Source organism: Carya illinoinensis, chromosome 14 (assembly GCF_018687715.1).
Source record: "Carya illinoinensis cultivar Pawnee chromosome 14, C.illinoinensisPawnee_v1, whole genome shotgun sequence".
NCBI lineage: Eukaryota > Viridiplantae > Streptophyta > Magnoliopsida > Fagales > Juglandaceae > Carya > Carya illinoinensis.
Window position 1 is genome coordinate 22,879,820 of NC_056765.1, and position 16,128 is coordinate 22,895,947.

Genomic DNA, 16,128 nt, shown 5'->3' on the forward strand with positions numbered 1-16,128 from the left:
GATGTTATTCATAATTTAGGTAATGAGTTTGAAGTATGAGATATCGAATAGAAGTTATAAGCGCTCTCGTTGGTTGGCCGGGAAGGACTTGGGCCTTTTGGAGATGTTCTTTATCTTTAGAAGAGACAGGTGTATTTTGGGATGATGTTATGTGTTTTCAAATTGGAGCCTAGAGGTTGATTAGTACTGATTTCTGTCATCAATTAATGGATGTATTTTTGTGGAATGTTGATTTTCGTTTGGGGCAGCGATGGCCAACTAAGGAATGAGTGGAGATTTGTGGTTTTTGGAAGTATATGACTTTCTATGGAAAAGTGGTAAAGGTTTTCTTGTGATTAGGTGTGGATTGAGCTTATACTTCATGATATTAATTTTTGAGGATATAGCCTTTATGTATTTTGGTGAGTTATCAGAGTGCGCAGGAAAGCATGATTTTTTAAGATTTTTAAAAGTTCAAATTTTGTGTTGATTTTGAAGGATTAGTAGTGATTCGAAGTTTTAATGGGAGATTAATCTTTTGGTCGTGCAATTTGGTTTATGGATGGTTAACTTTGGAAGTGGCTATTAGGTTACCAAAGTTGGAATGGGATGAAAGTTTGGAAGGTAAAGCAGAGACGTCGTTGATATTAGTAATTTATGGTAAGAAGATAATAACCATTGGGTTTGTTGGGAGTTATCGATGATAGGTATCTCTCAATTATGTTCAAAGTTGTATCTTGTATCTTTTTGGCGCTGGTGTTTGATCTTACAAATTTCGAAGACGAAATTTATTTTTAAGGGGGGAGGATGTGATGACCCGCTTTTACTTGTATTTTTACTGAAGAGTTGTTTTTAATTTAATTAATATATTGGTTTATTTATTTTAAATTAATGTATTTTAAATTAGTTTTTAATTTATTTGATGTTGTGTTTAATTTATTTTGTCGTTTTACTGTTTTTAATATCGATTTCGGCAAATCTGTTTTTGATTTTCGGAATGAGGATTGGACCTCATTTCTTTTCTTTCTCTTTTTCTTTTTTCCTTTTCCTTTTTTCTTTTCCTTCTTTTCTTTCTTTTCTTTTCTTTCTCTTTTTCTTTTTTCCTTTTCCTTTTTTCTTTTCCTTCTTTTCTTTCTTTTCTTTCTTTTTCTTCTTCTTTTTCCCCGGTTCCTCTCTCCCCGTGTGCTACTTCTTCTCTTTTTTCCTTCCCGTCATCGGATGCGGGCTATTTTCTGGGAAAATGATGAGGTTTGGCTTTGAGGCTTTGTGATCCATTTTCTGGAAAAATGGTGGTTTGGGCCATTATCTGGGATAATGGCGAGACTTGGTTTTAATCGATATGTTTTTGGGCCAAATGGGTTTTTGGCGTGCGTGGAAAGATGTGGCTTTACGGGTCATGTGCATTGATTTTTCTTTCATGCATATTATTTGAGTTTTATATGTTTTTATCTAGTGGTGTTTGGATTTTACTTACCTGCGGCACCATTTTTAGTTCCGTAGATTTTGGTACAGAGTTCGAGAAAGAGGAGGAGGCTGACCCCGAGGATGCGACTCTGCCGGAGTGCTGAGTTAAAGTCTATGCTTTGTTTTCGGCTTTGAAAATATATTTGTATTTTGTAATATTTTATTATGTATGTTTTAAATTGCTTTGTATTAAATTAAGAAAAATTATGGTATTTAGTTATTGACTTTGCTATCCGCTGCGTGTTTCTCGTGCACATTCGTTGCTTACACACACACTTGGCACACGTCGATAGGGTGGTGACCCGTGATGTCATCATCCGGACGTCTCGATTTCCCCGTGTCCGTGCGTGGGGATTTGGGGGCGTCACATGGGGCATCTGGATAGTTGCCTAATAGCTGTTTTTATAAGCAAACTCAACGAATAGGACATGGATTTTCCAAGAGCCCTTGAAACCCAATATGTACTTGGCATATCCTCTAGTGTCTAGATTGTCCTCTCTAATTGTCCATCAGTCTGGGGTTGGTAGGCACTACATCTTAACTTAATGCCCATTGCCGTTTATAATATCTTCTAGAAATGGTTCATGAACCTTAGATCACAATCTGACACTATAGTTTTAGGCAAAGCGTGAAGCCTAGCTATTTCCTTAACAAATAGTCAAGTCAACTTTCCTAAAGCATTTATGGTAGTAATGGGAAAAAATTGGTTCTTTTGGTCAGCCTATCTATGATTACCCTAATCGCGTTTTTATTGCCTAAGGTTCAGGGTAATCCTACAATGAGATCCATAGTTATGTCCTCTCACTTCCATTCTGAAATGGGCAAGGGCTGTAAGTTTCCAACAAATCTCTTATACTTGCCTACAAGTGTCCCGCCTTTCCATGAAGTGGGTGATGTCCTATTTCAATTCATTCCCATAAAAAAATCCTTCTTCAAGTCTTGATATATTTTTGTACTCCATGAGTGTACTGAATCTGGCGATGAATGAGATTCTGCAAGTATCTTTTCCTCAAATCCTGAATTCACCATAATCACTCTTCCCCCTTTGTAAGACAAGTTTTGTCCTCGTTCAGACTAAAATGTAATGGTCCTTCCCGTGTAAAGCAATCGGCAGGTATGGACTTTTAAAATAATTTGCCTATTTCGCTTTAAATATGGGTCAATTCATCTAATGAGTATTGAATGGTTTTGTTTTTTTTTTTGTTTTTTTTAGAACAATATTGAATGGGTTTTACTGGGCTCACTAAAATTCCTTAACCAACCATAATAGTTTTTGGGACCTTCAAACTATCCGATAAAGCTTCAACTGAGCTTTCCTAAAATATGGGTCACTACTAACGCCATCAAGCACCCTTTGCAAAACATCGATGGCTTTAAAATAAGATATTGGATCTATGAGCCCAATAAGAATGTTTAGCCAACCTTAATAAAACTTAAGAGGCTCTAAGCTTATCTAGTATGAACCAATTATCCTAGTCTTAATAAAATTGATAGTGGCAGTCGTGAATATATAAGCGCTATATAATTATTTTAAAAAAATAAATAAATATAAGATTTATAAAAAATTAATTAATTTTTTAATAGTAAATTCTACTTTTTTTAAAGAAATTACATAGTGCTTATGCACTCCACGACTGTATGTAACATTAGTTGTACTTTACATTATAGCTTTTTTAATCTAAATTCTGCATGCTGTTGGCAGTGGGTTGTCAACCTAGATTCTGTACAATATGAAGTCAGTGCCGAATGGGTTTTGGACAAATTTCAGTATAATCTGGTTTCATCAATTGGGATTGTATATTTGAAGGGTTTGTAGTCATGTACTGTGTTGTGGTCCTTCTTAGATTTTACATTTTCTTTTCGGCTTTTTTTTTCCTTTTTATATAATCTGATTTCATCACTCTGTATATTTGTAGCATTATCTTTTGGCTGCTTACTCACTCATAAAAGCTTTTCTTAAATTATTTTAAATTAAAAAAAATTAAGCCTGTACAACTTTAAAAAACAACTAGGACCTGAAATGGAAAAAAGAAAAGCTGGGAAAAAAAGGACCCAACTCTGGTTTCAAAGGAGCCATAAATGGGCTTATCGAAGGCCCTGATGAAGTCATAGCCCAGTCCCTCCGCTCCTAAGAGATGGAGGCGGCAGGCGTCCTTCATTTTACATGATAGATTTTATTCATCGAGTACTTCTCTCATGCGTGTCCTTTACGGTTGTAATGCCAGGAGAGGTGAAGTGAAGCCTCCTCCGCCTGGTACCAAGGGTCCAACTGTAGTAGTTGGTCGTGGTATTGACAGAGTAGATGACTATTTTACCCATCCATGATCTGTTTCTATACCCCACAAAAGTAAAAAGAAAGTGATCCGTTGTGTAAAGGAAAGAAGACAATGAGATTTCACTTTGCGTCTGTTCACACTGCTCTACTTGGATCACAAAAACCCACAAAACCAAACTTCCAAAATGGGCATGGACCGTTTGATCCGTAGGTTCAGGCTTCACCTGCTCGCTTGGCTTCACAAATCTCGCCATGGTAGTTCAACTCCGTCTCCCTTTTTTCGCTTCTTTCTGCTTTTTTAGGTGACGGTAGTTTTTATTATAGATTCAGACAATATGGGTAATTCCGTGCTTTCAAGCTCAGTCAGTGACATAAAGGTGTTGAGTCTGTGAGAGTCGCTGGATTTAGACTTTATTGATTGAATTCTACATGGGCTTAGTGTAATTGCTGATGATGTTCCATGAATTGTCTAGAAAATACTTTGTTGTGACTTTAGTGCACGGATTCTATGCTTTCAACCTCACTCATTGAATGTAATATGGCGTTGGTTTAGTGTGTGAACTTAAATTTGTTGAATTTTACCTCGGCTTGTTGTAACAGCTCCTAATTTCAGCTGAATTATCTTGAAATTTCTCTATCGTGGTATGAAGGACTTTGATACGAATGGTCTCAATGGTCTCCGCTTCCATGATTTCCTTGTAACTTTTTCTACTTCTTAAAACGGTGTATTCACATGTATACTCCCAGCTTACCTAGCTTACGCCTTCTTTACATTAATAAAGTTTAATATTATAAAAAAAAAAAAATGACTTTGATACGAGTAACTTTGAGCTCTATCTCCACATTCGAATCTGAATTCAGAATTATATTTAAACGTGATAGCCAGTTTTTGGTATTTACACAAATTGTAGGTGGACAGAGTACGAATGGACAGGAAAACGAATAATTCTTTTTTTTTTGGATAAACTGCATTCATTCATAGATGAAAAAGTAGAGGAAATACAAATCCCATCCCAGAAACCATACAAAAGATACTACTAATTACAACAATTCAGAGTCCATAAGCACCCTATTAGAAACAAAGTCTGGATAAGAATGCCACCATTGATTTGTATCTTCTATCCATTTAGCATGTTGAGCTAGGAGGTGTGCTGCCTCATTCGCTTGCCTTCCCAAATGAATGACATCAACCATCTGAAAACAGTGTAATAACGCTGAACCTCCATTATCCAAGGCCCCTGAGATGTAAAATTTCTACTTTGAGAATTTATGGCTTCAACAATCGTCAAAGAGTCCCCTTCCAGTTGTAACTTTATAAATCCCATGTGTAAAATCATTTGTAGCCCACTTAATGCTGCTAAAACTTCAATATCATCCACTGAATAATCTCCAACTTCCTTCCTACTTGAAGCAAACAAAACAGTCCCTTTTTCATCTCTAAGACATATCCCCACTCCAGCATTACCCATCTCCCTAAAGAGAGCTCCATCAAAATTCAGCTTTACATAATCAACTGGTGGTAATTTCCATGACAAAATCTTTTCTTTTCTCACCACTGCTCCAGCCTGCTTTATAAAATTAAAGCTAGCTACATACTCAATACAATGATCAACACATACTTCAATGGGGCCATTGGTTGTCTCAAATAAGCTTTGGTTTCTAAACTTCCACACACCCCAAACAATTGTAATAAATAATGGAACCAAAGACATTATTTTCCATAAGATTCCACACTAATCCATCAAAGCATGTTGCAGTAGAGAAACAAGAAAACAATTGGCTAAAACGAGATTGCCAAATCTGAGTTACCTTTGAGCATAAACACAAAGCATGAAGCTGATCCTCAATTTCAGCATTGCAAATTCCACATAAACTTTCTGTCAAAACACCCCTCTTCATCAGGTTTAGCTTTGTGGGTAGACTATTTCGGCTAGCCCTCCATGTAAAGTTCTTGACCTTTGGAGGAAGATCCAACTGCCACAATTTTTTCCAGAAATTTGAACACCTTCCAGATTCCAAACTATCCATCTGATTTAATTGTGAATGAAGGCCCAAACCAAAATGATAACCAGATTTGACAGTGTATTGTCCACTCTTATTTTCTCCCCAAACAAATTTATCCACAGCCTAAAAATGTAAAGGATTTTTTAAAATGGAAACTGCCACATCAGGTGAAAAAACTATTTGTATCAAATCAGCATGCCACTGCTTAGCTTGTGCATCAAATAACAAACCCACTGAAGCATCTGAAGGCAGTAAATTAGAGCATGGAACCCCAAGAGGTTCTGCCCTAGAAGAAATCCATCAATCAGACCACACATTAATACGTTCCCCACACCCAATTCTCCAATAACACCCTTTTCTTAAAATTTCCTTTGCAGCACATAAACTCCTCCAAACATAAGAGGAATGAGCAGGAAAATCAGATTGTAAAAAAGAAGTATCTGGGAAATACCTTGCTTTCAATGCCTTTGCCACCAATGAATCTGGATTTGTCATGATTCTATTTTAACAACAAGATCCGAAAGAGTTTTGGTTCTAAATGATAATGTGAGCGAGGAAGACAAATTAGAAAGTAAAAGTTAACACAGTTTCCATGGTACCCTACAAGATCCATATCGGTACCCTCAGCCAGTGAAAATACACTTTACAATTACTATAACGGTGCTGCATTTGTTTCCTTTGCTTCAATACATTCATTGTTACGTTAAATATTTAATAGCCATGTTGTTTTACTTTGTGCTACTTTTTATATTGAATCCAGAAAAGTGAAAAGTATGCATTAATGAACATTTATTGCATTTTGTTTGATCCAAGTTGTTTAATAGATATGTATCTATGGAAAATTCTTGTATATAACTCCCTTTAGTTCTCATTCTAGGTCCAATATTATTTGTGAGGTACTTTTCTTACAAGGATATAAAGAAGGCAACAGATGGTTTTCACAGAATCATTTATACGGATTCTCATAGAACAGCTTATAAGGCAAAATTTCAAGATGGTGGGGTTGCTTTGGTAAAAGAAGTAAGAGGCTTTAATCAAGGAAAAGATGTCTTCTACAGAGAGTTGCAACTCCTAGGCCGCTTGCATCACCGCCACCTTCTTCAACTCAGGGGGTTTTCCACTGGACAAAAAAGGTTTATTACCTAGTTTTTTTTCAAATGGTTTGACAATAATTCCCCCTTATTAAGAGCAAAAAGTATCACTTGGTAACAAAAGACAGTCATGAATTTCGAGCTTGGGATGTCAATTCAAGTAGACTTGTGGGATTACTGTCTCCATCCCAAAAACTTGTTGGGCCTCTAGTGGACCAACAAAAAGAATAAAGAGGTATACCCTCCTCATAAACGAAAAATAAGACTAGTGAAAACACATTTTGGGCAACCCTAATATACCTAACCATGTAGTGCCTAATTTTCTGTTTAACTGGATCCAGAGATAGTAGAGTCTTCATCATAGATGGGATTTAGTTTAGGACTTGCTTCACAGCCTATGAAATGCTAGTGCATCATGAAGGTTTCTCTATGGGTTAATTTAAGGGGAAAAAAAAAAAAAAAAAAAAAAAAAAAGACATCTTATGGTACTCATGCACACATAGTAGAACATAGAATGACTCTGTGATTGTGGATGTTCTTTTAATTATGAATCAGCTAGAGTATGCTTAGAGAGTTTAATATGCAATTTTAATTTTCTTTTACTGCTTGCAGATTTGATTTTTGGCTTGTACCTTTTTTAACTCTGTACAGGTTGTTAGTTTTTGACAATGTAGAAAACGGAAGCTTGAAGGAGCATCTTAGTGGTAACTGTTAGAGCAATATTTGTAAGATTTTGCAAAATATGATGTGATTTTAACAATTGGCTCGCTGCAGATCCTCTTAAAACTCCCTTAAATTGGAGGACAAGGCTACAAATAGCCATTGGCGTAGCAGCTGCATTGGTAAGTTGTACATTCATGAAATTTTCTTGTCAAAAGTCACTCTAAGGCTCCGTTAGGGCAGTGGAGTGTTCTCTACTACTATTAATTATTTTATCATTACTTTTCACTACTATTTACAATTATTTAATATTTTATCATTACTTTTTCACTTCTATTCATAGAATATCTGATATCACCTCACTATCCAAATACAACCTAAGATTCCTACAAACTCTCTCCATCCCCCCGAAAACAAAAAATAAGTAAATCAAAAGGTGCTAAAGGTTCACTCAAGAAGCAAGAACTTGAGAGGTAATATCTCATATCAGAGAGTATTCTGGAAATCTCAGAGATTTTACTAAATTCCCAGTCTAGGAACCAAAATGAGTTTAGTTGAAGCATTATCTTTGATGCTGCATTCATAGACCTGTAGTTGATAATGCACAAAGGGATTGGTGAAAAGCAGTTAAATCCCCAGAAAACTAATCACTGAAGCTCTTCCAAAAGTGGTGGTTGAAACTGGCCGGAATATCCTCATTACATATCTACTTCTGAGCCTCAAATTTTGCACATTAAAGAAAGATCTGTCACGGGCATGAATTTGGATGGCAGAATCAGAAAAATTAGTTTTCACTTCGATTGCATGGATATGCAGATTAGTCAAGTAATGGGACAATGGGAAGGCATATTAGCACCATCCCATACAAGTTATACACTCTCAACCAAATATGAGTGTGTGTGTGTGCAGTGGTGGAACCAGCAATTGTGTTTTTTTTTTTTTTTTTTTTTGGGCGGCAGGGGGGGGACTTTTTTACTGTGTGACCCATTTATACAAAGAGTAATGCTAGATACAGTCTTAGGGTGTGCAAGCTCTACGCACTTACGCACTCATTATGAAAAAAAAAAGTGAGGTCCATCATTAAAAAAATGATTTTTTTCATGTGGGTCCTAGATTTACCTACTTTTTTTAAAGGGAGTGGGCGGAACTTGCATATCTTAGGATTGCAAACATCATTTCTCTTATGTAAATTAAAAAGAGATTGAAAAATCATAAAAACATAACTGCAAACTATTTTTTATATAGTTTTTCTTGTATTTTCATTTTGGATTCCATATTAAGAAACCCAATATTGTATAACAAAAAAATTTGTGATCATTATTAATAAGTTTATTATTTCTCCTAAACTTAGTTTTAATTTTAATTTTGGAGAGGCCACATCCTTGAAAATAGATAATATATAGAAATTATACAAAATTTAGGGACTATAAGGAAAAAGTTGGAGAGAGGCATTTCTAGGTATATATTTCAGAAGATTTTAGAGAGCATATGGAGATTATAAATTTTTTGGGGGGGGGCCATTTTATATATTTTTAGAATTATGTATAAAATATAGGGGGCATTTTATGTTTTCAAAAAGTTTTTTTTTGGGGGGGGGGGGGCAATGGCCCCCAGTAAGTGTAATGTGGGTCCACCACTGTGTGTGTGTACTTATCCACCCAGGAAAAATATTAGCACCCTTGAAAAATAATTTCTGGAAGACCACGGCAATGAGCACCTCTTGCTATACTTCTCTGGCTTATGGTATTTGAACCCAACATCTCCTTTCACTGTGAAACAATTGGACCAAGCACATTTTCTTCCCCTGTAAACATGGGGTGAAGGTTAAGGTAATTGTTTCAATCCTATACATATTTGGGATTGTATCTGCTAACATAAAATTCATATTCGTGGCTCAAACTCAACTTCTTCCCATTTTAACCCATAAATAAATAAGTTTTGACATGAAAAAGAAATTCCAGTACATCTTTCCAGTTCTCTTTGCTGTTGTGTGAAATGGTGAAGGTAGTAAGATCTATAAAGAACTAAGCATAAGAGGGAGCTTTCCTCCTTTGGACTAGTACCCATACCTATAATCTGCTAATATACCCTCCTCACACAGTAATGCTGCTTTACACTTAAGTGTTTCGGAAGGAAGTGATGTGGTAGTATAGAACAATTCTTGTCAACACAAGCTCATATTCTTACCAAAGACTAAGTTGAATTTGTCCATTTGTAGCCGTCAAATCTCCAGATAGTAAAACAGGAATTGGAGCTGGAAATAAGCCCTTTACTTTGAAGATTTTTTTCAACATTTTTCTGTGCTCTTCATATGGAATTCTAAATTTTGTATGAGAAGCAGTTATATACTTTCTTGAGAGGTTAATTTTTATTAAGTATTTAAAATTTCAATGACAATCATCTGTTGTGCCAACTGTTGATCCTTCAAGGGGCAATAGATTACTTTCCGTTGTATAAATGCTCTGGGTCCTTTTAGGGTAATCCTGCCTCTGGTTAGACAATTCCAATCCATGTGGATACTTGAGATTAAAATTTCTATATTATTAGGTCTGTATGCATTGATCAATGATCACCTGAGATTCCCTACATGGTATATGAAACCATCTTTTTCTTTTCATAGATGTATAGGAAGTCACTGTATATGCATTGCTTTACAAGGGCATCTCAGTAATTATGATGATTTACATTGCAGGAATATTTGCTTCTCTTCAGTGACCCGCCAATGTATCATTTCTCCATTAGCTCAAGTAATATCATGTTAGATGAAAACTTCACAGCAAAAGTATGGATATAGTAATTCTATTTTCTTTATTTGATTCTAATAAATAATTTACCTTAGAACATTTAAGTCAAAAGATGAGTAGAAGGCAATTTTCTGTCAAATTTTGTTACTAAAATATGCTTGTCACAGCTATCTGAAGTCGGCCTTCTTTGTTCTTGTGAAGATTACCTCACAATGCCCCATGCCTCGTGTTCGGAAGGTATTTTTCTGTTTTTATCCATGCAACAACTTCCCGACACTTGATTTCTCAGTTTTCATCCGTAGTTGTCTATTTTATCCATTTTTTGCAGAATGTATGGCTCAGGAGCGTGGTAACGTTATACTTCAACTTGGCGTGTTGATTCTTGAGCTTGTTACTGGTCAGTCTTCAGAAAAGGGAGGTCACGCTGATCTTATCCAGTGGATCCAAGGTTCTCGTTTTGCTAGTTCCATGCATAGGATGATAGACCCAGATCTCGGAAATAACTATGATTCCAGGGAGCTTAGAAACCTACTAGCTGTAGCAAAATTGTGTATTAAATCTAGGGATAAGCCAATGTTTTCTGTTCTGCATGTACTTCATTATCTCCAGCAGAAGGTGGATGTTCCGCATGCATAATATTAGCACTCTTGAATTATTCCACAGGAAATTTCCATATTTATTGTTAAATGTTTTTATTTTGATGTAGGGTCACAACTTCCCACGGAAATAGTCTTTTGTTGTTTAGGCCTCGTTTGGTTACAAAGTTTGTAGAGATTAGATGAGATATATTGTTGAAAATTGAAAGAAATATTGTTATAATATTATTTTTTAATATTATTTTTATTTTGAAATTTGAAAAAGTTGAACTATTTATTATATTATGTAGAAATTTTAAAAAGTTATAATGGTTATATGAGATGGGATGAGATAATTTGATTTTGTATAACCAAATCAACCCAGGATATTGAGTCATGCCTGGGTAATCAAGATCATTATAAAGTTTCAATCTGCTGTTATAGCCCCTCTGGATGTTTCTTTTGTTTGCACCCATGACCTTTAATTCCTAGGAACAGAAGGGATACAAAACAAAATCTGGTTGAAATATTTTGTGGTATTTGATACTTTATTTTCTCCAGTGTCTTCATTTCAGTAGCTAATGAAAGAACTTTTTGAGTTGATCGCCTCTAGCAATTCCACATTTTTGTCAAATTCTTGATGAGCCAGATCTCAACTGGGATCCAGACTTCAGTGTGTCATTCCTTATATTTCGTACAATTCTTACTATTATAAATATATGTATATTTATCATTTTCACACACTACATATTATACATTATATGGTCAGTGTGCTTAAGCGTTGAAGCTTGGCTCTATCACTTCAAGCTCCTGCAAAATTATTATTTTTTTAAGTAAAAAATATTAAAAAAATTATTAAAAAAATATAAAAATAATTATTAAATTAAAGTTACTTTAATTATAAATTTATTCAATAAAAAAAGGGATTTTTTAATCCAATCAACTTTTAAAACATCAACTCAATAGATGATAATTTAAATTGCTAGGTCGTGAATATATTTTTTATTTTATTTTATTAATATGAACACACACATACTTAAAAAATTAGGGGTTCAAATCTCAAATACACCTCAAGAGGATGAATACATCTTTTTTAAATTTATTAGACCATTTAAATTAATAATCAAGTAATCAATCAATCAATCGTATAACAAATAATCAAAACATCAATTTTGGTAATGAAATGAGAAACTCATTTGAAGAACATTTGTAAAATCTAAAACTACTTTAGATGTAAACCACTACCTAAAATTCACTAATAAAATTTTGTTGATTACAACCATTTTACAAACACTTAGAAGACCCTTGAAGCAAGTAAATCTGACTTGCAACACCACAAGTATCATACTCGATCTTTACATCCTGGCAACTCCAAACTACCTGTCTTTCTATAGTTTTACAATGAGCACCAACTCGATCTCTTCACCTAACAAGCTTTGGAAATCATTTTGGCCAAAAAAATATGTCCACACGAATAGACTCAAAAAATATTCTCCTCTATATCTATCATCCAACTCCTTTAAGTTAGGTACACTATTCTCTCCCATTTGTCACAAAATAACAAAGAGTTATGATATATCATGATATTCAATGAGATGAGTCTTTAATTGCTCTTATAAAGTTAAAGAATAAAATAAAATAAAATCTAGTATTATGTCAGTCTTTAGTCACAATGCATGTGAAACCATGAAATTAGAAGAAAACTAAAACAAATATATGCATGATTTTGATAAATAAAAATAAAAAAATCACCGAAATTAGCTTAACCACACTCAAAAGGCATGCAACATATACAAAATGACATCACATTTCAATAAACCACGCAATTAACACTATGGTATAATTTGTAACGAGTGTTTGCGTATAAGTGTGACCAGACTCAATTGAGCAACTTATGACTATCATAGCGTGAGTGTGGTCGGGCTGTAGCATGAAACCATTAGTATAAAATGAAACAATTCTTAGGAATAGAAGGCCAAACCGAATGCTTCTAGTTATGTTTTTCTCTTCCTTTCAATGAGATAATTTTTTTTCCCTTTTTTCTTGTTGCTCATCATTTTTTTTTTTTTTAACTTTTGAGCTTTGGCTTTTTCATACACAAGTACTATAATTTACTTTTCTTTTTTTTTGGAAAAATGCTACATAATATTTTGTATTGAGCAATATTATTTAAGCACATAAGGGTATAAAATAATAAAGGTCATCCAGCACATAATCAGTTCTATCCACAAGTAATGTTTCCATACACCTCTAATTGCCTCCCTAAAATCTCACATAAGTGGTAAAGCATCGATCAAATCAGTTGGGTTTGCATTGTGAGGTGCAAAATACAAATTACATTCAATACACACATTATGATTTATGCACAAGTTTAAAATATTTAAAACACGATACCCTTTTCATAATGTTCAGTCAATGGGTATATAAAAATTAATTATACCAAAAACTTTCAATATTTCATTTATATACAATAAGAATATTTTTTGCATTTTTCAGTTTTCTCTCTTTTTTCGTAAAAAGAAAATTGAAAATAATTATAAATGCAGAAGAAAGATAATTCAAAATATGCTATGCAAACATAAAATAAGAAAGAATGCAAAACAACCTAAAACCTATAATGTATGCACTAGGATATCACCACACATTAAAAATACTCTTAGGCATGTGGTATCTCTCTAATACATGTAAGATCATTACCACTCTTCCTCAATAGGTGAATGGTGTCAACTTTATAAATTAAAATTCTCTAAAGTCTATGTGCACGGTAATGAGTTTCAGAACTAGATTTTTTTTAAGTCACGCAACCTATTAAATAAAATATCATAATTATAACCAACCCCAACAATTCATTTCTTAAAAAGGATTTGTCTTCATATTCCTTTGGGGGTCAACTGAAAACAACTAAGTTGAATATGGTCAATCTTGCCACAATGATGTCAAGTAGGAACAAACCTTTGAGCAGGTTACATCTTGGGAGAATGTACTACCTTGGTCTCAAAAGCAATAACCTTCTTCCCATCCCCAGGCCCATCACCTTCCCAAGGCCCCCATGAGTCCAGGTGTCATTGGTCCACCTGTGAGGGTCCCCCCCCCCCCCCCCCCCCCCCGCCCCACAGCTCGGGGAGGGCCCCTAACTTGTACAGTTCAAAGGCAACCAAAACAGCGCAAAAATCCTTAGTCAAAGGAAAAGGAGAGAAGCACGCTAAGAAGAAGGGACGGAACTGTGCAGTAACACCAGGAAACCAAGCCACATTAAATGAAGACACCAAACAACCATGTCGCATTAAATGACTGACACCAAAAGATCACGCCGCATTAAAGACAGCATGGCGATGGAGGCTTCGGGAGAGGTCTTCCTCTTCCCCAGAATGCAGGGTATGGCCTCCTGACTTGAGGAGCCGAGTATAAAAGTACTCCCAGAACGATAAGGTAAATGGATCGATCCATAATAGCAAATTTTTATTAGACTTCTATATTTCCTCTGAGGCACTTTCTGGAGAAGAAGACTAACTTATGCATTGGAGGCTCACCGAGTTACCAAGAGCCACCATTTTCCCTATTATAGGACACCAATTGAGCGAAAGCCAGGACCGCTGAGTAAACCGGCCCAAACATGTACGAAACACGTCGTTAACAGTTGGTGTTGTCTGTGAGATTTTGATAAATTTTGAAATCGAGCGTGTCCTTCATATGCCTACAAGGACTCATTCTTAGCTGACGCTGGATCAAGATGAAGAGATGATAAATGGTGTGGAAACGAGGCTGGCTACTATGGAGCAACTATTTCAAAGGCTCACTAACAAGGTGGATGTTCTTCGAGAAGAAAATCAGGCCCTCAAGGATAACTTCTGCTAGTCGGTGCATTAGGAAGACCCTAGTGCTAGCAAACACCAAGAATCCAGAAGGGAAGAAGAGGGTGACAATGCCCTGGAAGAAAGAAAGCACATCCAAGATGAGATGCATAACCTCCAGGGAAGGTATGAGGAGGTAATGAGAAAAATGGGGAGCTCGTCCATAGTAGATCAATTACTAGTTAGCACTGGCTTGCTGTATAGTGCAAAGGTGATAGCGGTCTCTTTGCCAACGAAGTCCCAAATCCCACCCATGGAAGCGTACAATGGGACACAAGACCAGGTCGAGCACTTCAAGATCTCTAAGGCCCACATGATGTTGCACGGGTTTCCCGTTGACGATGGGAGCTCTCCTGAGGGAATGAACAATCCTCCCTCGAGGCGATACACCTCGTACGGAAATGCTCTCGGGCGCAGGAAAGCTCCCATGAGGGAATGCTCCCCTAAGGGAATGAATGATCCTCTCCTAAGGAAACACACCTCACATAGGAATGCTCCCGGGCACGGGAAAGATCCCCTGAGGGAATGCTTCATTGAGGGAATGAATAAACCTCCCCCGAGGAAATATACCTTGCTCAGGAATGCTCCCCTGAGAGAATGAACAAACCTCCCCCAGAAATGCTCCCGGGCCCGGGAAAGCGCCCTTGAGGGAATGAACGAACATCTCCTGAGGAAATACATCTCGCGTGGGAATGCTTTCTAGCACGAGAAAGCTACCTTGAGGGAATGAACGAACATCACCTTAGGAAACACACCTCTCACAGGAAAGCTCTCCCAAGGAAATGAACGAATCTTCCCCAAGGAAATACACCTTGCACGGAAATGCTCCCGTGTAAGGGAAAGCTCCCCTGAGGGAATGAGCAACCCTTCCCCAAGGAATCAAAGGAGATGGAACAGTTTGAGGCACCCCTGCCTCTCCCACGGTGGAATGCAGGCAGTCTCAAGACTAATCCAAGCTCGCAAGGACATCGAAATCCCACCTCGTCAAATCGAAGAGGAAGGTTGGTAATTATCAAGTAAAATGTATACGTTCGGGTTCTAATTTTGAAAAATATACGTGAAGGATTTGGGCAAGTTTGGCTTATGCATCGCTTGGACCATTTTGTAGAGCACCAAGATTGACTAAGCCTTGTCGGTTTTGCATATCAAAGGAATTTCTGTTGTAGCTTTAAGTATGCGGCATGCTCAAGCAAAATGGGGGTCGTGCACACGAGTTCGTGGGCCAGTTATGCTATAAGGGGTCTCGCATATCACTAAGTGTAAAGGGTTGGTCATACTCAGCGGGGTGCCATCAGAAGGTTATCAGCTCACCACAATATCAGAGAGCGACCAGCGCATTGCTATCCATGAAATGTATACATGATACAAACAAGCATCGCAAAGAAAAACGATAGAATAGGAAAGCATAAAAAGAAGAGTATTTTATTCATCAACTGCCAGAATAATTACAATGGAAGGGCTGTAGCATAATAGCAAGAAACCATT

General features: G+C 36.3%; 1 protein-coding gene across 2 annotated transcripts; it reads left to right on the forward strand.

Moving 5' to 3' along the window:
• Positions 1–3,602: 3,602 nt before the first annotated feature.
• On the forward strand, positions 3,603–10,916 carry LOC122294894 (probable receptor-like protein kinase At1g49730). 2 transcript variants are annotated; one of them, XM_043103876.1, is made up of 7 exons: positions 3,603–3,973; positions 6,588–6,855; positions 7,465–7,517; positions 7,588–7,655; positions 10,166–10,255; positions 10,385–10,454; positions 10,546–10,916. In XM_043103876.1, exons 1-7 carry the CDS (start codon positions 3,904–3,906, stop codon positions 10,851–10,853), a joined length of 927 nt encoding a protein of 308 aa, XP_042959810.1. In that variant the 5' UTR covers positions 3,603–3,903; the 3' UTR covers positions 10,854–10,916. The 2 variants fall into 2 exon arrangements, with proteins under 2 accessions (XP_042959810.1, XP_042959811.1); XM_043103877.1 differs by having other exon boundaries at positions 3,605–3,973; positions 6,600–6,855.
• The last annotated feature ends 5,212 nt before the right edge of the window (positions 10,917–16,128 follow it).

Bases quoted from the DNA above. Each gene is read 5' to 3' on its own strand.
- LOC122294894 (XM_043103876.1), top strand. From the start codon at position 3,904: ATGGGCATGGACCGTTTGATCCGTAGGTTCAGGCTTCACCTGCTCGCT. The intron at 3,974-6,587 runs GTAGTTCAACTC...AACTCCCTTTAG, and splicing joins GCTTCACAAATCTCGCCATG to TTCTCATTCTAGGTCCAATA. The intron at 10,455-10,545 runs GTATTTTTCTGT...CATTTTTTGCAG, and splicing joins CCATGCCTCGTGTTCGGAAG to AATGTATGGCTCAGGAGCGT.